General features: G+C 43.3%; 1 protein-coding gene across 2 annotated transcripts in view; it reads left to right on the forward strand.

Annotated features, from left to right (window-relative positions):
* The window catches only part of EDA2R (ectodysplasin A2 receptor), a 31,257-nt gene that overhangs the window by 6,414 nt on the left and 5,324 nt on the right, over positions 1-19,519 (forward strand). Inside the window, exons 2-7 of one of the 2 annotated variants that reach the window (XM_051967933.1) lie at positions 7,691-7,826; positions 9,588-9,766; positions 11,189-11,274; positions 12,057-12,221; positions 18,484-18,609; positions 19,067-19,494. In XM_051967933.1, the coding sequence (XP_051823893.1) occupies positions 7,740-7,826; positions 9,588-9,766; positions 11,189-11,274; positions 12,057-12,221; positions 18,484-18,609; positions 19,067-19,494 (1,071 nt within the window). In that variant the 5' untranslated portion in view covers positions 7,691-7,739. The remainder of the gene's footprint in view (positions 1-7,690; positions 7,827-9,587; positions 9,767-11,188; positions 11,275-12,056; positions 12,222-18,483; positions 18,610-19,066; positions 19,495-19,519) is intronic. The other variant, XM_051967932.1, reaches the window with a different exon arrangement.

Consider the following 19,519-nt stretch of genomic DNA (forward strand, 5'->3'; position numbering starts at 1 on the left):
TTCTAGGAGTTTACTTAGGAGTTTTGGAGGTGGGGGCAGGGGCAGATTACAACAAGTCTCTGAATGAGGAAATAAGAACCAATTTCTGGAGGCCTATGGGAGTCTTCCTTAGGGCATACCTCCTGAGTTGTAGTTTGCCAAGAGACAGAGAGGAGGGAGTGTGTTCCAGACGTGGGAGATGGGGGGGGGGGTGTAAGGTGAGGTGGGGCGGGGTGTGTCCCTTAAACAAAGGCCCAAATTCAGTATGTGGAATGTTGTGTTCTGGGACCAACTGGCAGCCCCATGTGACTAAAATCTAGGTATAGGTGAAGGGGAGCACTAATACCACCAAGGGGCTCCCAGAATCCATTTTCCAAGTGGCCATTTCAGACTCAGCAAGAATCCAGTGCAAACTTTTAGCAACTTTTCTACTTGAAACCCGGAACCCTAAAAACAAACAACCCCTCAAAAACATTTCAAATGTCTCTTCTCCCTTTTTTCTTGAGCTTTCAAAGGGCAAAGCAGCCTGAAGTAGGTGGCTAAGTCACATTTCTCTAGTGCTCTGCGCTTTACAAAGCGGTTCCTCCTGGCAGTGCTGGCCACAGAGGAACTTGAGCATTTTCATCCCTGGCTTTCCAGAGAGAGCTGAGTCTCTGAGAGGTGAAGGGATTTCTCCACAGTCACACAGCGCCTAGTAGCGACCTGGAAAATGCAGTGGCCCTGGTGCTTGCTGCCAGAAGAGTGGGTCCTAACTCTGTCACTTCACTTTCCTGTCAGATGAGTTCTAGCTAGATGATTTCAAAGCTACTTCTTCCTCGGAGCTCTAAATCTAGAAACCTGAAAGTTAGGATTAAGATTTGAGCCTCCCAGGCCCTTATTTTTTGTACTTCCTCTACTACCTCAGCTAGATGGTGCAGTGGCTAGAGCACCAAGAGGACCTGAGTTCAAAAGTGGTCTCAGAGGCTTAGTACTTGCTAACTGAGTGACCCTGGGCAAGTCCCTTAACCCCAAATGCCTCACCAAAAAAAGGAAAGTTCTTTTTGTGATTCATGGGTTAGTTTAGTTTGGTAAGCACCATTCTTTCTCTGCTTTTTATCAAAGAAGAAACTGAGACTTGGAGAATCCGAGTGACTTGGTCTCCCATATATATATAGGGAACCATTTGTCAAATCCAGATCTCCTTTCCCCATCCTGCCAATACTGCACCCTGACAGAGGTCAGCAGTTGTCATCATGGGGGTGGGGATAGCATCAATGGGAGAAATGGCTCAGAAAGGAGAGCGGAGCTCCCTCCAAGTGCCATGAATTAATTGCATGGGGGAATCAGAAGACCAGAATCTGGAAGGGCTGAAGGCCCCGTGTGGCCCCCAAGAGTCCCAGACCATTGTCTGCTTTGAAACTCCTGTGCTTGAGGGAGGGAGAGAACGAGAAGGGTGGAAGAACTGGGCAAGGAGGGGTAGGGCCCAGGCCCGCTACCTTGGGTGTTGTTTTCCACGCCTGTTTTAATCCTCACCAAGTGTACTGTCCAGGAAAAGCAAATATCTTCCTTTAGGCATGGGGGCTTAATTTAGACCTGTCATCCCACCCTCTGCTTTGGATAGACAAAGTGCTTCACCCCTAGGCATGCGGCAAAGGGAGAACAGGCTGGGGCTGGGGACAGGGGTGGGGTGGGGTGGGGTGGGGGTGGCTCGGATGATTACACTGCTCCTGCTTGGGCCAAATAGGGAATTTCATGTGGAAAGGAGTTAGAACTTGATATCCTAGAGAAGGACCTTAGAAATTCAATGGTCCAAGGATTCTACACCTGGGATCCTTGTGTGTGTGTGTGTGTGTGTGTGTACACACACACACACACACACACACACACACACGCACACGTAAGTGTTTTGATAGAATTGGTTTTCTTGCAATTCAGGTATTTTATATTCTGCATTGGAAAACAGGATTCTCAGAAGGGGTCTTGAGTCGAGTTGTCCCTGATCCCAAGGAAAAAAGTTAAGAATTTAAGTTCGACTCCAAATGCTTCCTTTTACAAAAGAGCAAAGTCCAGAGAAGGAAAATGATTTGGCAGAGCTTGCACGGTAATTGGCAATTTGGATTTGAATCCAGGGCTTCAGATTCCACATCCTTACTCTTTTTCACCACATCTATGGTTACCCATCAACAGTCATTAAGCACTTGACCAGCGCAGAGTGCTGTCCAGGGTGCTGAGAGACAAAGGATGAGTGAGAGTAAGAAACGTGCCCTGTCCTCATGGAGCTTACAGTCTTTAGAAGGATGTAATATAGGAAAGGGAATTCTAACACATAATGTTACTGGTTTTGTAATGTCTCAAAGAGAGCCTTGGGCCTTGAGTTCAAAACCTGGATTCTAGTCCTATTTCCGCCTGTGTGACCTTGAGTATGTTATTTCTCTCTGGGCTCTTACCTCATCTGAGTTTTTGTTGATCCTTCCATTGTGGGGCATCTCCCCCTCCCAGAATATTTTCTCTTTTTTGTTTATATTTTGCAATCATGTCTATTTTTTCCTATTAGTTTCATCGTGGACGGTTGTTCTTTCATATTTTGCCTTTTTATCTTAATTATCCGGCACATTAGCTGACACTTAGTATATGCTTGTTGAATGTGATGGAATTGGATCCATAAAAATGCAGATCAAATCCCTGGATTTGCAGTCATGGGATTCGGAGTGAATCTTGACTCTTTCAGTGGCCAGAGGGAGTTTCCTTCCTGACTGTTCCCTATCCCAGTGAAGTCAGAAATCCAACATACCCCCTCCCCCAAAAAAGGCTCTATCATCTAACTTTATAAAGAAACTCCTTTGTATTTTGATTGGTGCTGAATTAAACATTAAAGATTTTGAGTAAAGAGTTTCCTTTCTCCTGTATTAATTCAGCCCATCTTTGAATGTTGAATGTCCCTCAGGTTATTTAGGTTTTACTTCATTTCAGTCTTTCTAGGTTTATAGTTGTCCTTTTTCTTTTAAACAAACCCTATGGATTTCTAGGTCAGTTAATCAATTAATCAATTAATTTATTTATTAATTTGATGGGCTTTGTTGTTTTTTATGTTTTCTTGAACTTTATTGCTAGTAAATAAGAATGCCAATGATGTTTTGTGGCCCAATCTCATATTTGGTGACGTTGTTGAATTTCTTCGTCTCCATTAATTTGGGGGGAGTTGAGACGGTCAGCTTGTCTGAAACGCTCCCGACAAAATTATTTGGAGATTTCCTAGATTGTCGGAGATGGAAGGTGTCGCCTTCCGAGATCACCCACCTTACCCCGACCTTTTCATTTTATTGAGAATCCAAAAGAGCTATGATGATGAATTAAGTGACTTACCCAAAGGCATGCAGGTAGTGAGCCACAGAACCGGGCTCCCTTTCCACTAGACCATGCTACCTATGCCCCATGAAGAAACTGAGGCCCACAGAAGTGGGGTTACTTGTCAGAGATCACATAGCTACTTGGCAGCAGAGCTGGAATTTAATTCCAGATCACCTGACTCTTATTCTCCTATTCTTTCTACTCTGTTATGATGCCGCTTTTTGAAACTGTCCTTTAAGGAAAACCGTGGTTCTACTCAGGGGATTGCTTGTAAATGTTGAATAATCAGCTCTCCAAGGAGAAAAATGTATACACAGCCCAGTTTTAAGTTTAATCTTCATGGTCAATGTTTTCTTCAGCATTTTCTTAAGTGTAGACAATCAATGTCTACCCCAATAGGTTTCCCAATTTCTAAGGTGTAAATGCTGCCATGGAAAACTTAGGAATCGGTGCTCAGGGAGGATCAGAGCTGGCTTCCACACCCCTGCCCCACCTAATATACTGTTACTCACTTTAGAGCAGGATTTGGTATAAGGTACATCTGACTTGGCCTTCCTCCCAAAGGCTCTGCCATTAATAATGCTGGCTGACATTTATGTCCACTTTACATGTCATCTCATTTGATCTGTCCAGCAACCTTGTGAGGCAGGTGCTATTATTATCATCCCCATTTTACAGATGTTATTTAGACTGAGTCTCAGAGAGGTTAAATGATGTGCTGTGTGTCACACAGCTAATGAGTCAAAACCAGAATTTCTACCCAGATCTCCCCGACTGTCGCCAGGGCCACCGCTTTACGCACTATATTACACGAGGTTATCTCCATCAGTGTTGCCATCTGATGATTTTCATGGTCTCTCCCGGCACTGATTTTCTGTAATGAATTATTCAAAGGAGAGCACATTTGAAAAATGGCTCATGTGGCCAAAATTCTGAGAGAGATAGTAGGGAAGAGAACTCTTGTTCTGGAGGGGGGAGGGGGAAGGAGGAGAGAGAGAGAAAGGGAGATTCACAGCAGGGAGAGTAGCAGGGTCCGGAGATCATTGCTAAGACTTGTCTTGCTGGCACCTCAGGTCTAGACATCTCAATTTGCCAACTTTGCTTGGCTTGATTTTCATTTTGTTTTGCACGGTTCGTGTTCCTGGGTCTAGATTGTTATACAGAATCGGGCGAGGCAGATGGAGAGACTTCTGTTCCCCGGGAGGGTTCGTCAGGCATTGATTTGGAGGAATGCTGAACCTACCTGAGAAGGGGTGGTAGTGCAGAAACTAACGGCTCATGAATTGGCTCTAGGAACCTGTAGGCGGCTGAGTGGTGCTACATTGGAAAAAGCACTGGCCCTGGAGTCAGAAAGACCTGAGTTCAAATCTGGTCTCAGACACTTACTAACTGGTCAGATCACTTCACCCATGTCTGCCTCATCCACTGGAATAAGAGAATGACAAACTACTCTGGTATCTTTCCTAAGAAAACCCCACGGTCAGTGTGGGTGTCCATGGGATCTCAAAAACGTGGACACAATGGGACAGCGACTAACTATGGCTAGCGTCCTTGATCTGGAAGAGACATTAGAGGCCATGTAGTCCAATTGCCTCATTTTCAGGAGGAGTAAACCAATGCCTAAAGAGAGCAATGTTCCAGAGCTTGGATCTCTAAGGCTCTAGGAAATGGGCAGTGTAGTATAATGGAAACAAGACCATTTTAGAGGTAATAAGAGCCAAGTGTAAATCCTAGATCTGCCATTGACTTTACTTCATGACTGTGGATGAGTCATGTCCCATCTCGGACTCTCAGTTTCCTCCTGTGTAAAATGAGGATAATAGTTCACAGTGCTATTACAAAAACTCACTGTAAATCAGATTGCTTTATAAACCCTACAATGTTAAAAGAGGGAAGTTGTTGTTAAAAGTTCCAATTTCTACAGCCTGGGCATTTTTAGGAAAGAACTATAGAAAGCTGATCAGGATTCTAGTTCCACTTTCGCCACCTTCTTCTTTTCTGCCTTGGAGACCAACCTCCTAGGATGGTATGATTTAGAGATGGAAGAGTTCTTAGAAATCCTTTAGTCATAGGACCAGAGATTTAGGATTACAAGGGACCTCAAAGGTCACCCATTCAGTCCCATCATTTTATAGATGAAAAAAGAAAGGCCCAGAGTGGGGAGGGCTAGGAAATAGCAGAGCTGAAACTGGCCCCACGCACCAGTTTCGGGGATCTTTCCGATAGCTTCTGCTCTAGCCGCTTCTCGGTCGCCCTAGTGTGAAACAAGGGTGTTAGACGAGAAAGACCCTTCCAGCTTGGATACCCTATCATCTAGATGACCTTGAGAAACCCTTCCAAGTCCACAATCCTCTAAGAAATCAAACTAGATCAAGTGTCTCCCCTCCCAAAGGCTAGGAGTCACCACCCTGGAGATTTCAAATACCACTGTCCAGCGCTTACCCCAAGGACACTGTTGGTGGGCAGCTTCTGGAAGCCTCTTTCTATTTCTGTAGGGAGGATAAGGATATAGGGGTACTGTCCAGACCAGTAGTTTGGCTCTGAGCCCCTGGCATTGAATCCATTTTGTCACGAGTGAGGCCTGCAAAATACTGAATTAATCTCTTTCTCTCCCTCTCTCCTCTTTCTCCTTCCCCCTACCTCTCCTCTCTTCTTCATCTTCCTCTTTTTACACCTCCTGCGTGTTTGTCTTTCTCCCTCTCTTCTTTCTCTTCCTGCCCTCTCATTCTCCCTTCCCCTTCTATTTTCTTTCTCCTGACTTCCTCAGTGGAAGTTCCACTGAGTCTCAGCTGAAGTAGGGGTGATCAGTTGAGTTTAAAAATAGTTAATAACTTCATACAAGAGCTGAATGTCTCTAGGCTCTTGAAAATGAACTATAGACAGAGCATGGCCGAGCATATTTGTAATCCTATCTCACGGGGCAGTTAAGGCTAGTGGATTTCTTTAGCTCAGGAGTTCTAAGCTGCAATGGGCTAAAAACAATCAGGTGTCTGTACTAAATTTGGCATAAATATGGTGAGCCTCAGGAGCGGGAGATACCACTTGTGTTGCCTAAAGAAGAGCAAATCAGTTCAGGACAGGTGAATAATCATAGTGGGACTGGAGCAATGTGTAATTCCTGCACTTCCAGCTTGAGTGAGATGGGGGAGGGGGAAGGGAGGGAGGAAGGAAGGAAGGAAAAAAGAAGAGAAGGGAAGGAAAGAAGGCTCAGTCATTCAAGTTGGGTTTAAATCCTATTTTTGTCACTTACTACTTATGTGACTCTTGACAAGTTGCTATATTTCTTCATGCCTCAGTTTCTTCATCTGTAAAATGAGGGATGTAAACCAGATAAGCTTGGGGGGATCTCTTCCAACTCTAACTCTCTTGTCATATAAGAGCAGTGGGGAGTATTTTTTCTTCCCAGGGATACCATTAGGAGTATCTTTTATCATGTGGGTTTTATTTGGGATTATATCCTGTGACTGTGACTGTAGGGTCAAATTTTGGAAGAATTAGAATTGTTCTGTTTGTCTAGTGATTTCAAGTTTCCCCAGGGCCCTCCTCATGCCAGCCTTGTAAGATAGAATGCGTTCATCCGATTAGAAAACCAAGAATCCAAGGAAGGAGAGCACTTGCCCGTGGCCACATTGATTCAGTGGGGCTTCTAATTTCAAATCCAGCATTTTAAAAAAAATTACACAACATTGTATTGGGAGATAAAATTCAATGCCATTCGTGTTTCTAGAAAAAAACTGCAGTTTCACACATGCTTTCCTTGAAATATCTTTAGGAAGCAGGGAATCAAAATATAATGATGGCCATTTTACAGAAAAGAAGACAGAGTCTGAGGAAACATAAGCGGTTTTCTCACAAGCACAAGACAATAGTGATGATACGGGGATACTACGTCAAGTCTTTCAACGTCCAAGTCAATGTTCCTACCATCGTGGTGTGATGGTGTTCCCTTTAAAAAAAGAAACTTCGCAAAGGCTCAGAAAGAGTCCAACTTCTTCTGTTTCCTAAGCCCTCTAACCATGTTGGCTCCTATCTGGGCTCCTCTCACCAAATCCTGAGATTGGAGTGATATTTGTGCAGATGAGGAAAAGGGGCATGGGAGCCAGTTAAGAGATTTGCCCCCATCCTCGGTAAGCTAGGACTGAGTCTGAGATGGCCCCACTCCCTCCCTGACATTACCCCCCACAGCTCTCTTGGCAGTACACCAGGCTATTTCTGCACCTCACTTGTTGCCAAGAGCATAGTCCCTAATTCTGGGTGGCATTTGACAGAGAAGGAAGCCGCCCCACAGCTAGTTAAATAGCAGCAATCCTGAACCTCAAATCCAAGGCTAGTGTCCCTCCCTCTGCACTGTGAGCAGCCACATCTTTCCTTGCTCCTTTCTCAGACCTTTCCTTGGTGTCCACTCCCAGCTCCCCTACTCCTAGACCGACAACATGGAGTGCCAAGAGAATCAGTACCGGGACCAGTGGGGACATTGTGTCACTTGCCAACAGTGTGGCCCTGGCCAGGAGCTCTCCAAGGTAAGACCAGCTAGAACATCTCTTTTTTCTGCCTTGAAAATGGTGGCGGGGGAGGGGAGTTAAGGGATACAGAAGCGATCAATGCCCAAATCAGGCGACTCCAATCGGGAAGGCCGAATACAGCCTCATGGTCCTATGGGCAATGTCTCTTTGGGAAGGAGGCTTCTAAAAAGCGTCTGTCTGTTGGATTAGGTGGTAGTGGCTGACTAGAGGGAGGACTCCCCAGTTGTAACTTTCCCATCTCCAAGAAGGTAACTGTTCTTCTCTGGGATCTGGGACAAATACCCAACTACCCTTGGAGAGGGTCCAGTCTGGCTCAGCCCTGAGAATTATCTCTGGTTGTTGCCCCTGTCATGAGCCTCCTCTTGAGACAACTATAGAACAGGGAAGAGCCTTAGAGATTCTAGACCAAGTTGAATTTTCATTTCTTTTTTAATTCCATTGGATAACCACATTGTCCAATAGTCAGCTGTATTATAAAGTGCCCCCCCCTTTTTAAACCATCCTTGGTCACCAAGTTGAATTTTCTACAGAAGTTTTCTAAGATCAGAAAGGTAGCTAGAAACTAGAGTACTTCAAGCAATCTCAGAGGGGTTCTTGGTCCCACACTTAATCTAGCAGAAATCCCCTCCATGAAAATCCTAGGATTAAAGCTGAAAGGAACCTTAGGAGATGATAGCTTCTGACTCTTTTTATAAATGAGGAAACAGGTTCTTCAAGGTGAACAACTTGTTTAAGGTCACAGAGGTAGTAACTGAAAGAGCCAGGATCTGATCCTCAAGACCTTCAGTGATAAGGACTTTGGGAGACTGTGAGACACACAATGATGGGGAACCTCCCCAAATACTCTTTTCTGGGACAGATATGAGTTTTTTTTAATGTTTTTCTAATTTATTTATATTGTTTTTGGTCTTGCCTGCCCAATTCTATATGAAACTTTGACTTGAAGTCAAGAAGACCTGGGTTAAAAATACCACCTCAGGCACTTCTGAGCTATGTGACCCTGGGTGGGTGACTTAACCTCTCAGTGCCTTCAACTGTAAAATGAGGTGGCTGGACAACATGGTCTCTTGAGGTCCCATCCAGTTCTAGAGATACGAGAGTGCTCATATCCCCTGTTAAGTCTTCTCTCATCTAAATCCCCATATCCCCCCACCTCATTTCCTCCAACTGCACCCGATTCTGACCTGATTTTCCTTCTTAAATCTCCTTCTTAAAAGGGAATGCTTATGACTGACTATAGTGATCCAGATGGGGTCTAAGCCTAACAGTATATAGAGGCCCTTACCTCTCATCTCCCTAGGGTAGGGAGCTAACCCTATCTGAATACTGACTGAGATGGCAATGTCTTTTTGGTTCTTCATGTTCTACTGTCATTTCATAGCTCCACTAAAGTTCCCGGGCCGTTTACATGTCTACTTTTGCCTAGTCTTATCTTCTCCATCTTGTACTACACTCACTAAAACACACAAACACACACACACACACACACACCATTGCTGTCGCCACCACATCCTCCACATCTGCCTTCCCAGGCGCCATTCCCAAGAAGCCATACCACATCCCATACCAGAACAAGTTGGTTACGTGGCTTCCCCTTATGGAATAGGGGCAAACAGTCATTCTGGACCAGAAGCCTTCTAATTCCCAACTGTGTGGCCATTTTGAAATTTTTATGAGGGGGTTGAATTAGATGAGCTTCAGGCTCTCCAGGGAGAATCAATAACCTGTAATTTATGTCCTCTGTTTACTTCCTGCCAGGAATGTGGCTATGGGGAAGGAGGAGATGCCTTCTGTACCCCTTGTCCCCCCCGAAGATATAAAAGTGGCTGGGGCCACCATAGCTGCCAAGCCTGCCTGACTTGTGCTGTCATCAACCGAGTCCAGAAATTCAACTGCACTGCCACTTCCAATGGAGTCTGTGGAGACTGTCTCCCCAGGTGAGCTGATTCCCCTTCATGGAGACCACAGATTCTTTGCAATGGGAAGGAAAGCTTTCATTTCCTTTTTCAGAGGACTTTATGTCTTTTAAAATACTATCATGTATTTAATCCTGCTTAACCACCAGCTTAACAATTTTCTGAGGTGATGGCCATGTGCTTGCAGTGGTACGTGGGTAAATCACTTTACCAGTGCAGATCTCAGCCTTCTCATCTGCATAATTCCTTTTTTTGGGCAGATGGCCTCTGAAGTCCCTTCACAATTGACCATTCATCTCTAAACCTATGACTTTGGATTCAGAGACCAATTCAGGTGATTGAGTGGCCTTGGCAAATCTCTTGGCCTCTGAGTCTCAGTTTTCTTGTATTTAAAATCAGGTAATTCCAGATGACTCCTGGGATTCCTTCCATTTGACATCCTATGTTCTATATATACCTTTATGTAAACATGTCTTCTCCAAGGCAGCCTGACTCAGGGGAGAGAGAGAGGGCAGCGCTAAGCTGCTCTCCAGATGCAAAATAAAGACTTGTTGACTGATCGAATCCCAGCTCTGGTCTATCATTAATTCCACATTTTATGAAATTTGCATCCTTAACGTTCCTTGATACAGGAATAAAAACACATATTCCTTCCTTTACTCATTCAAAAGAAGTTTCTTAGGTCCCTATTAGCCAGGCAAGGTAGAGTCTAGAAAGGTTGCAGATTCTGAGGGTGCACCGTGTAACATGGGACAGGCCCTTGACCAAAGCCCTGTGCAGAGAGCCCTTGAAGGTTTAACAACATTCTTTTCCTCATTTTATGGATAAAGGGATCGAGGAGCAGTCTATAGATGTGACTTTCCCCAGGTCAGCTTGAGTAAGTGGCAGGATCTGGTCTCTGATCTATGCCTTGTACCTTTTAACAGAGTATTCTTTCTGGCCTGGCTGCTCTGTGTAAGACAAAGGTACCTGTCTGGCCTCCACCGAATGGCTATCGGTACCCACTTATACAATGGCAGTGTTTCTTTAGGATCAATTCAGCTCATCCCCAAGTAGGGGTTGCTTTTCCTCTATGACTGATCTCCACAGATACTTAAAAGTGAGACCAGATCCTACCAAACTGGTAAGGATGATAGGATCTTTGCGGTTGCTTCCAGCTTCAGATCTGAGACCCACTAACTAGAGACCAAGGTCCCTCATGGAATCATTAGTTTAGAACCAGAACTGACCTCAGAGGCCAGTTAGTTCAGGTTTTCTTATTTTACAGGGAAGGAAACTGAGGCTGAGGGTTTCCTGGAGCCACATAGTAAGTGGAAGAGACCAGATTTGAAGCACGGTTTTCTGACTCTAGACTTCAAAAACAGATCTAGAGATGGAGCAGCTGTACACATTTGGAAAGCTATCTACCTTCTTCAAGTTCTTTTCCTATTTCCTTACCTACAGGTTCTACTGTAAGACCCGAATCGGTGGCCTTCAGGACCAGGAGTGCATCTCATGCACCAAGCAGACCCCTGTGTCAGAGGTTCAATGTAAGTACCTTTTCCACTTCTTTGGAAGATAGAGTTAGCAGGATAGGGAGGTAGGAGCTCAGAAAGCACCATAAGGACTCTTGGGATAGACAGAAAGGAGAACATAGAAACATCAGCTGGGAAAATCCAGAGGGACCTCAAACCATAGAATGTCTGAGCCATGAAGAGAGGACTTTAGGCCAATAGTAGACAGTGAACGGAACATAGTTGGGTCACTTGGGCCTCAATTTCCTCAATAAAAAGTAAAAGAAAGGCTTGGAACCAGATCGAAAAATAACAGAACTGGAGCACTCATATATCTGGTGCAATCTTTGTGCAAAGGGAATACCCGCTTTAACATAACCAATAAGGCATTGTCCGTTCTTGGCTTGAAAAGGCCCTGTGAGGATATTTTGAGTTCCTCTGATGATAGAACATCAGGGTTAGAAGGAACTTCGGAGATCTTCAAGTCTAAGAAACTCATTTTGTGGGTAGTTTGAGAAGGGTGATGATTCGTCCAGGTTATTAGGCCTTATGATCATACAATGAAAAAATGGAGGGCCCAGAATCCATGCCCTCTCACCTCCCAAGTCTTTCCACCACACCACACTACTCTACCCCAGTAGGAAGGAGATCTCACTGTAGCAACCTATTCATAACCAGGATGAGGAGAGGCCTTTGACACTAGGATGTGAGAGACACACAAAGGAAGGTAGACTTCAGCCTAGAAGTAGCCCACTCGGCAAAGCTGAGAGCCTATTATCTTGACCCATTCTGCTGTTCCTTTCCATCTTATAATACAGGTGCCTTCCGACTGAGCTCTGTGAAGCTTGAGGTGCCCACGGCGCCCCCTCAGGAAGCCACACTCATGGTGCTAACAAGCAGCCTGCTGATTGTTTTTGTTCTGGCCCTCATATTCTTTGCCATCATCTACTGTAAGCGTTTCATCAAGCGCCAATTCCGGCATGGTAAGGCATGATACTGATGACGCTGAGGTAGCATTTATGCGATGTTTTTAAATTTTACAAAATGTTTCACCTATATTCTCTTATTTGATCCATCCCCACAACAACCCGAGGAGGTAAGTGCTATTATCTCCATTTAATAGATGAGGAAATTAAGATTAAGTGATTTTGCTCATGTACACAGAGCTACAAAATGTCTGAGGCAGGAATAGAACTCAAGTCTTCCTGTCTCCATGTCCTGACACTCAGTTTAGCACTCTATCTGCTACTTCTTGGGTGGCATGAGTGAGGTCCAATTGACTGAGGATTTTCTGGGACCTGGAGATAAGATAGACATCTAGGTAGACAGGGGAGACATTGTACTTGATTTCAAATGAGAGGTTCTAGGATCGAATTCTGACTTTGCTGCTATCTACCTGTGTGATCTGGGCAAGTTGTTTCCTTCCCTGTGCCTCAGTTTCCTCCTTTCTCAAATGAGGGGGTTAGACTAGATGACCACTGAAATCTCTCTCAATAGTATCTATGATACTATGTGTAAAGATCATACTTTAAGAAAAAAAAGCAAATTGTATCTGTGTTAATATTCTTGCTGAAAATTAAACTGGAAGATGTAAAATTTTTAGCAAAATGAAAGGAACTCATGAGATCTCCTCAGAATGGGAAATAAAAGTTTGCTCATGGTAGACTCATTGGGCCTATAGGCAATAATAAGAAATAGTATTTTATGGGCTACTTGGTCATCTCATTTTGTAATGTGTATGAAGAGTGGATATAGATATGAACATCCACCAGGAAGAAAATCATAGCTTATTTACCAGAAAAAAAAAAAAAAACTTGACAATATGAAGTTGGGCATCCGGGAGGGAGGGAGAAAATATGTTTGGGATTAAGGCCTAAAAAGACCCCAAAGCTTATAGAGTGGCCTCAGTGGTCTCGGTCTTCTCAATCATGAATACTTTCAGAAGAGCGTGAGAAGGCTCTTCATATAGTTAGCCCCAAACAGCATGATGAAAAATGAAATTGACAAACAGAAAACAGCTGGTTACTCATGTGGGAGTCATTTTTAGCATCAGGTGTCTGTGCAATCAGATCATTGACTGGTTAAAGTAAAGGTCAAAACTCAAACCAAATTAGAAGAAAGGATGAACATGAGAAGATACTGTGTACAATTATAGCAGCTCCATCCTGAGGTATTCAAGTAAGCTGTTGACCCTGAAACATGAGCAATGGATAAAGAAAAAGAAACTGACATTGACCATCACCATTTGCTACAACAGTGTAGCAGATGTAAAGTAGTACCACAACGAGGAGGCCAAAAGATCCCAGAAACCACTTTCACCAAGCATTTGCTCTTCTTGCTGAGACAAGAAACACTATAATCAAGGATTTAGAATAAACTCATATGAAAAAATACTGTTGAATATAATATATATGTATATATAATGTACATTAATATAGTCTCACAATATAGTTGAATATAATATATATAATATTAATAGAGTCACAATATAGTTGAATATGATATCTATATAATATATATATATTAATATAGTCTCACAAAATAGTGGAAAGCAGTAAAGAGTAATTTGTGTGTGATATACCTCAATGAGATTACCCCATTAACCTTTGAAGACAGAACTGAAAAGGAGAGTAACAAATAGATATAATATTGAATAAATTTGACCACATTTGTACAGTGAATTACTCTCATCATTGGTGATAGTGGAACCATCATAGAGTAGACCATACTACTAATCCAGGAATTGATGTACCATTCTAGGAAAAGATACTTAAGAAGATAAAGCTGTTCTCAGATCAGTCAATAAACATTTCTTAAGTACCTTCTTTGTGTCGGACTCTGAGCTAAGTGCTGGGGATACAAATAGTGTTTGGTTGGAAGAAAGAAAAAAGAAAAATTTGAAACACAAGATTTTGCAAAGGTGAATGTTGAAAAATATCTTTGCATGTATTTTGAAAAAAAACCCTATTATTTATATGAATTAAATATATAAATAGAAATGATGGCAACTAAAAATAGAATAAATAGAAAAAATAGAAATTGAAAAAATGATACTACATATAAGGATAGTTCAATCAAGAAAAATGAGCTTTGGGGTTACGTTGGTTCCAACACATGCAGAGCAGTTTGTAAATTTTATGGGTGAGCATATACATCTCAGAAATCAGCAAATGCTCCAAATCAGGGATTGATCAGTTGTTTTGTTGACTGGATTGACTTCAGAAAGTGATGGAGAAAATAATAATAATAATAGCACTTGCATTTTCAGAGAGCTTGATGTTAAACATTTATAGCATGTCCCTCAGTAAGGTAGTTTTAGGGAGAATGCTAATGAACATTGGTTTGGTCTTGTTGAGTTGAAGTGTTAGCGGGACAACAAGTGGAGATGTCTAGATGGTATTGGAGAGATTAGAGAGTCTGGAGTTTAGATGATATGTCATGAGTGGGGTTAGAAATTTGGGAGTCATCTGCTTCAAGTGGTATTTGAGGTGGTGGAAGGGACTAAGATTTCCAGGTAAGAGCATGGAGACATAGAAATGAAGAGAAAAGTAGAGAGGAATCATCAATAGTACCTTGGGGGAGAAAGTAAGGTTTGAAAAAAAGCATGGGGAACCAGCCTAAAAGAGGGGTTTGCAGAACTCTTTCATTTTCTTTTCTTAATAGAATTTTATTTTTCTAAACATATGAAAGACAGTGTCCATCATTCACCTTTGCAAAACCTTGTGTTTCTGATTTTTCTCCCTCTTCCCCCTGCCAAGACAGTAAGTTATGCAATGTAGGTAAAACTTGTGCAATTCTTCTAAACTTATTTCCATATTCATCAGACTGCACAAGAAAAATCAGATCCAACTATGAGAAAGGAAAAAGAAACAAGCAAATAACAAAAACGATAAAAATGGTGAAAATCCTATGCTTCGATCCACGTTTAGTCCCCATAGTTCTCTCTCTGGATGTGGATGGCACTTTCCATTCTAAGTCTGTTGGAATTGCAGAACTCTCAAATATGATCTTATTTGAGCCTCACAGCTCTGGGAGGAAGGCATTATTATTATCCCTACTGTACAAATGTGGACACTGAGACAAGCAGAGATTAAGTGACTTTGCCTAAGGTCACCCAGTTAGGAAGTTTTAGAGACAGGATTTGAATTCAGCTCTTCCTGATTCCAAATCCTGCACTTTATTCTTGGCCCTACCTAACTGCCTTAAAGAGACAGAGATAGACTCAAGAGAACATGGCATCTCTGAGGCTGAGAACCGAGAGAAGTCCCGTAGTAAGAGGTGGTTGCCATTATCCCAAAGTTGTTGAGGTCAAGGAAAATGAGGAGTAAAACAGTGATGGTCGAAATTTGCATCAGGAAATCGTGGGTGACCAATAAGTATCAGATCTGGGACACAGTTCAAACGTTCATTTTGTTTGAATCCCCAGGGCCTAGCAAACAAAAGTGAACGTGTCAGTGTTCCCAAGAACCTTAAGTCATTTTCAAAAAAAAGTCCCTGTTTTTGCCCTAAGGGAGTTTAATGGGGGAGAGGGGACAGGAGGGCTAAGGCCCATATATGACAAGACAACCAGGAATGCTGGGAGGTGGGTGATTGCATAGCAAAAGACTAGGATGACACAAAGAGTTATAGGAGAGAAAATGGAAGTTCCCTTGTCTCCAGCTCTGATACCCTAAGTTTTGAGTGACTAGAATGCTGGATTCAAAGGCAGAGGGACGCATCTAGCTGTGTGACCTTTGACGCTTCCCTCTTTGGGCCTGCTTCTTCATTGGTAAAGCTAGAGGCTAAGGTCTGGTGAATTCGAAGGTCCCTATCAATGCTATATCACCTGATCCTGGCTACTTTAAGGCCAAGAATTGTACATTGACAGGAGAAGCTAGGGCCTTGCTTGAAAGACAGTCAGAGAGGTACAATGTCAAAGCATTGAAGAGATGAACAAGATGGCGTAGGTGGAACCATGTGGCCAATGGAGTGCTAGGTGTGGGAAGCAAGCAGGAGACGAGAATAAGAGTTGCCAAGCAAAGTATCACTTATAAGGTTGTACAAGTAAGTCACCAGAGAAAAGATTGGATTCTCCAGGAGAGCTAAGAACAGGGCAGACTTCCATTTTTTTTCCAGCTGAGTCACAGTCTTTTCTTGCAAAGCAGGCAATTGAGTCAAAATGGCTCTAAATAGAGAGCATTGGCTTTCCTCTTCAAGCCAGGGCCTGACACTGTTATAAGCAAGACTTGAGGAGCAGCAAGATGGGCCCAGCTTGGGGCAGCTGAACCCTCAAGACTCAGACCTAGCCTATATTGTTATTAGCAGGGTATCCTAACTTTTCAAAGCCTCATCTATCAAAGGAAGATAATAATCAAGGAAGGGCAATTTAAATGAGCCAAAGATTGATAGGACTTCCATTTGGAACAGCCACTAAATCCAGACATTTTCATTCTTGAATGAAAAAGACCAAGAAGGTACACAATCTAAGAGAATAAATTCTTGAGGTCATATATGTCTTTGGTCACTACTACTAGACAGTGCTACTAAATGCCACCCCCCAAAAAAAGATTTCTGGAAATAAAAACGTCCAACAGCAAGCAGGGATAGCTAGATGGTGCAAGTGGTTTGAGCCCCCAGGCCCAGACTTGAGAAGAATTGAATTCAGTGTGTGATTCTGGAGCCTTCTGCATCCAGAGAAAGGGCTGTGGGGACTAAGTGTGGATCACAACTTGGTATTTTCATTTTTTTGTTGTTGTTTGCTTGCATTTTGTTTTCTTTCTCATTTTTTTTCCTTTTGATCTGATTTTTCTTGTGCAGCATGAGAATTGTGGAAATATCTATAGAAGAACTGTACATGTTTAACCTGTATTGGATTACTTCCTATCTAGGGGAGGGGGTAGAGAAGGGAGGGAGAAAAAAAAATTGGAACACCAAGTTGCTGAATGCTGAAAATTATCTATGAAAAAGCTTAAAAATATATGTGATCCTGGGTAAGTCACTTCACATCCATTTGCCACACCTCTGAAAAACGTGGATAATACTACCATCTACTTCCCTTGCTTATCGTAAGGATGAAATACTATTTGTAATATTTTGTAATAATTTGCAATATTTGCAAAATGCTTAGTAGTGACTAGCATAGAGTAAGTGCTATATAAATGTTTAACTATCTAAGTACCTACTATGTACCAGTTCCTTGAGTAGGCCCTGGGTGTACAAAGTCCTTGTCTTTTGGAAGCTTACATTCCACTTTGGGGAAACAACATCGGTCAATCAATCAATATTTATTTTTTTAAAAAATATCTTTTTATTTTCAAAACACATTCATATCGTATTCCCTTCTACGTAAATGTAATGTAAATTATAATGTAAAATGTAATATAAATTATAACATAAAAATAATGCAAAAAGTAGATATGTAGCAGCATATTAATCAGTGTCTTGAACCATTAGGAAAAAATGTCACTGAAAAGAAAGACAATGAAATCGTATTCCCTTCTATGTAAAGTGGAACTGGCTATCCTTGAATTTGTAATCAAAGACAACCTAGAGTGGTGGAATATGTGTCCAGAGGTTCAGGATCAAAATCCTGGCCAACCTCATTTTACAGATAAGGAAACTGAGGCCCAACAAGGGGAAATGAGGTACCTGGAGGACCCAAAGTTTCATTCGGGTTCCCCGATTTCAAGCTTATGTGAACTAGTCCTTTCCAACACACTGGCTTGTCTGCAATCCTGGGTACGGGGATAAGACCCAAGGTGAAGATCAGTCAGATGTTGATACAGTTTCTAACCTTTCCCTCCATTGGTCATAATGGATGAGGAAAAGTCCCAATCTCTGAAAAGCAGAGGATGAAGTCCTACAGTTGACTCAGAGCTCAACCAATCAGCACTAGTCTAGATCTTTATATTTGGACCAAAAGCCAGACTGGCTCCAGAGAATAGGACTGGGCCCACCATCCAAGCCTGGGCCCTGAGCCTAACTAGTAAACTGTCCCTAGAGGTTGCCATCAAGCGGTCACTTGTAACTCGGAAGTAACAAAGCCGATAGGTCTCATCACCCCTCCTTTGCATAGAGACCCCCGCCACTGCCATTTTGTTATCTTAATATACTAAACACAAACAAAAGCCTGGCTTGGAGAGCCGCTATCACCACTGTCGGCAGGTAGGAGCTATAAGTTGGGAAGGAGGAGAGTAATAGAGGAAGGCCCCTCTTCCTTTTGCTTGCCTTCCTCCTCACTCATTCCCTTCTTTCCTTCCCCTGCAGGCTTCATTGGATCTCCAGACTTTCGGGGACAGAGAGAAATATCTCAGGCTTCTGATTATGCAGGTCTATGCCACAGCAGAGAGCTGGGCATGAAGAATATCGGTCCTGTTGTCGAACAAAATGGAGGTGAGTGTCACTTTCCTCTGTTTAATTCCTGAGGGTTACTTACATAGTGTGGCAGCTCCCTAACAAAGCCAAAGCACTTGAGCTCAGGAGGTTTGTAGATACCGGCTATAAGTCCTTTGGCTGGTGGACCAAAGCCTTCTCCTCAAGGTTAGTAATCAGAGCCCCTTCCCAGAGTTCTGTTCCTGGAGCCAGCTACTTCCCAGCTCAGGTGTGATCATCAGAAAGACTTTCCGAAAGTGAAAAAGAAGGGTGAAGGGTATACGGCTGGTGGCGAAACGACTGGGTGGGATTCCATTTCCCAGCTTTTGTCCTATAGAGGGGACAAGTCAGTTCTGTACCTGTAATGACCAACCCGTCAAGATGCCCGGTCGTGAGCGCATGAGATGCCCTAGTTGGAATCGAGTCCTATTGTCTGATCTGTGGGAGCGAGCCTTTGACTTTGGCTTCCTGTTTCCAGCCCCTGAGGATTCGGTTCAGTTTGTGGCTGACAGTCCAGCATCCAGAGCGAAGGAGAGTGAGCGGCTTCATCAGTTACAGTCCAACCTTGAGCCTTATCCCAGGAAACTGGCTTGCGGCACCGCAGACGCCGCCCAGGCCCTCATCCATACCTGCCCGCCTTCGGAGGCCCAAGCCGATCCAACGGGGCACCCCCTGACGCTTCCCTCCTGCGCTTCGGAGACACAGTCGTGCTGGGCCCATGCCCCCGTTGAATGCACCGAGCTGGATCTTCACAAATTTTCGAGCTGCAGCCCTTATGCCAGTGTGGAAGGGCACAGGGAGGCTGTCATCTGGGCCACACCAGGGGGTGCCGGAGATAGAGTGGGGTTCACCCCTTCCCTGTACCACTTAGAGGGAAAGTCTCCTGCACCAGATTCTTCCTTTAAGGTAATTAATGTCACAGTAGGGTGGG

This window comes from Antechinus flavipes, chromosome X, assembly GCF_016432865.1.
Source record: "Antechinus flavipes isolate AdamAnt ecotype Samford, QLD, Australia chromosome X, AdamAnt_v2, whole genome shotgun sequence".
Classification (NCBI taxonomy): Eukaryota; Metazoa; Chordata; class Mammalia; order Dasyuromorphia; family Dasyuridae; genus Antechinus; species Antechinus flavipes.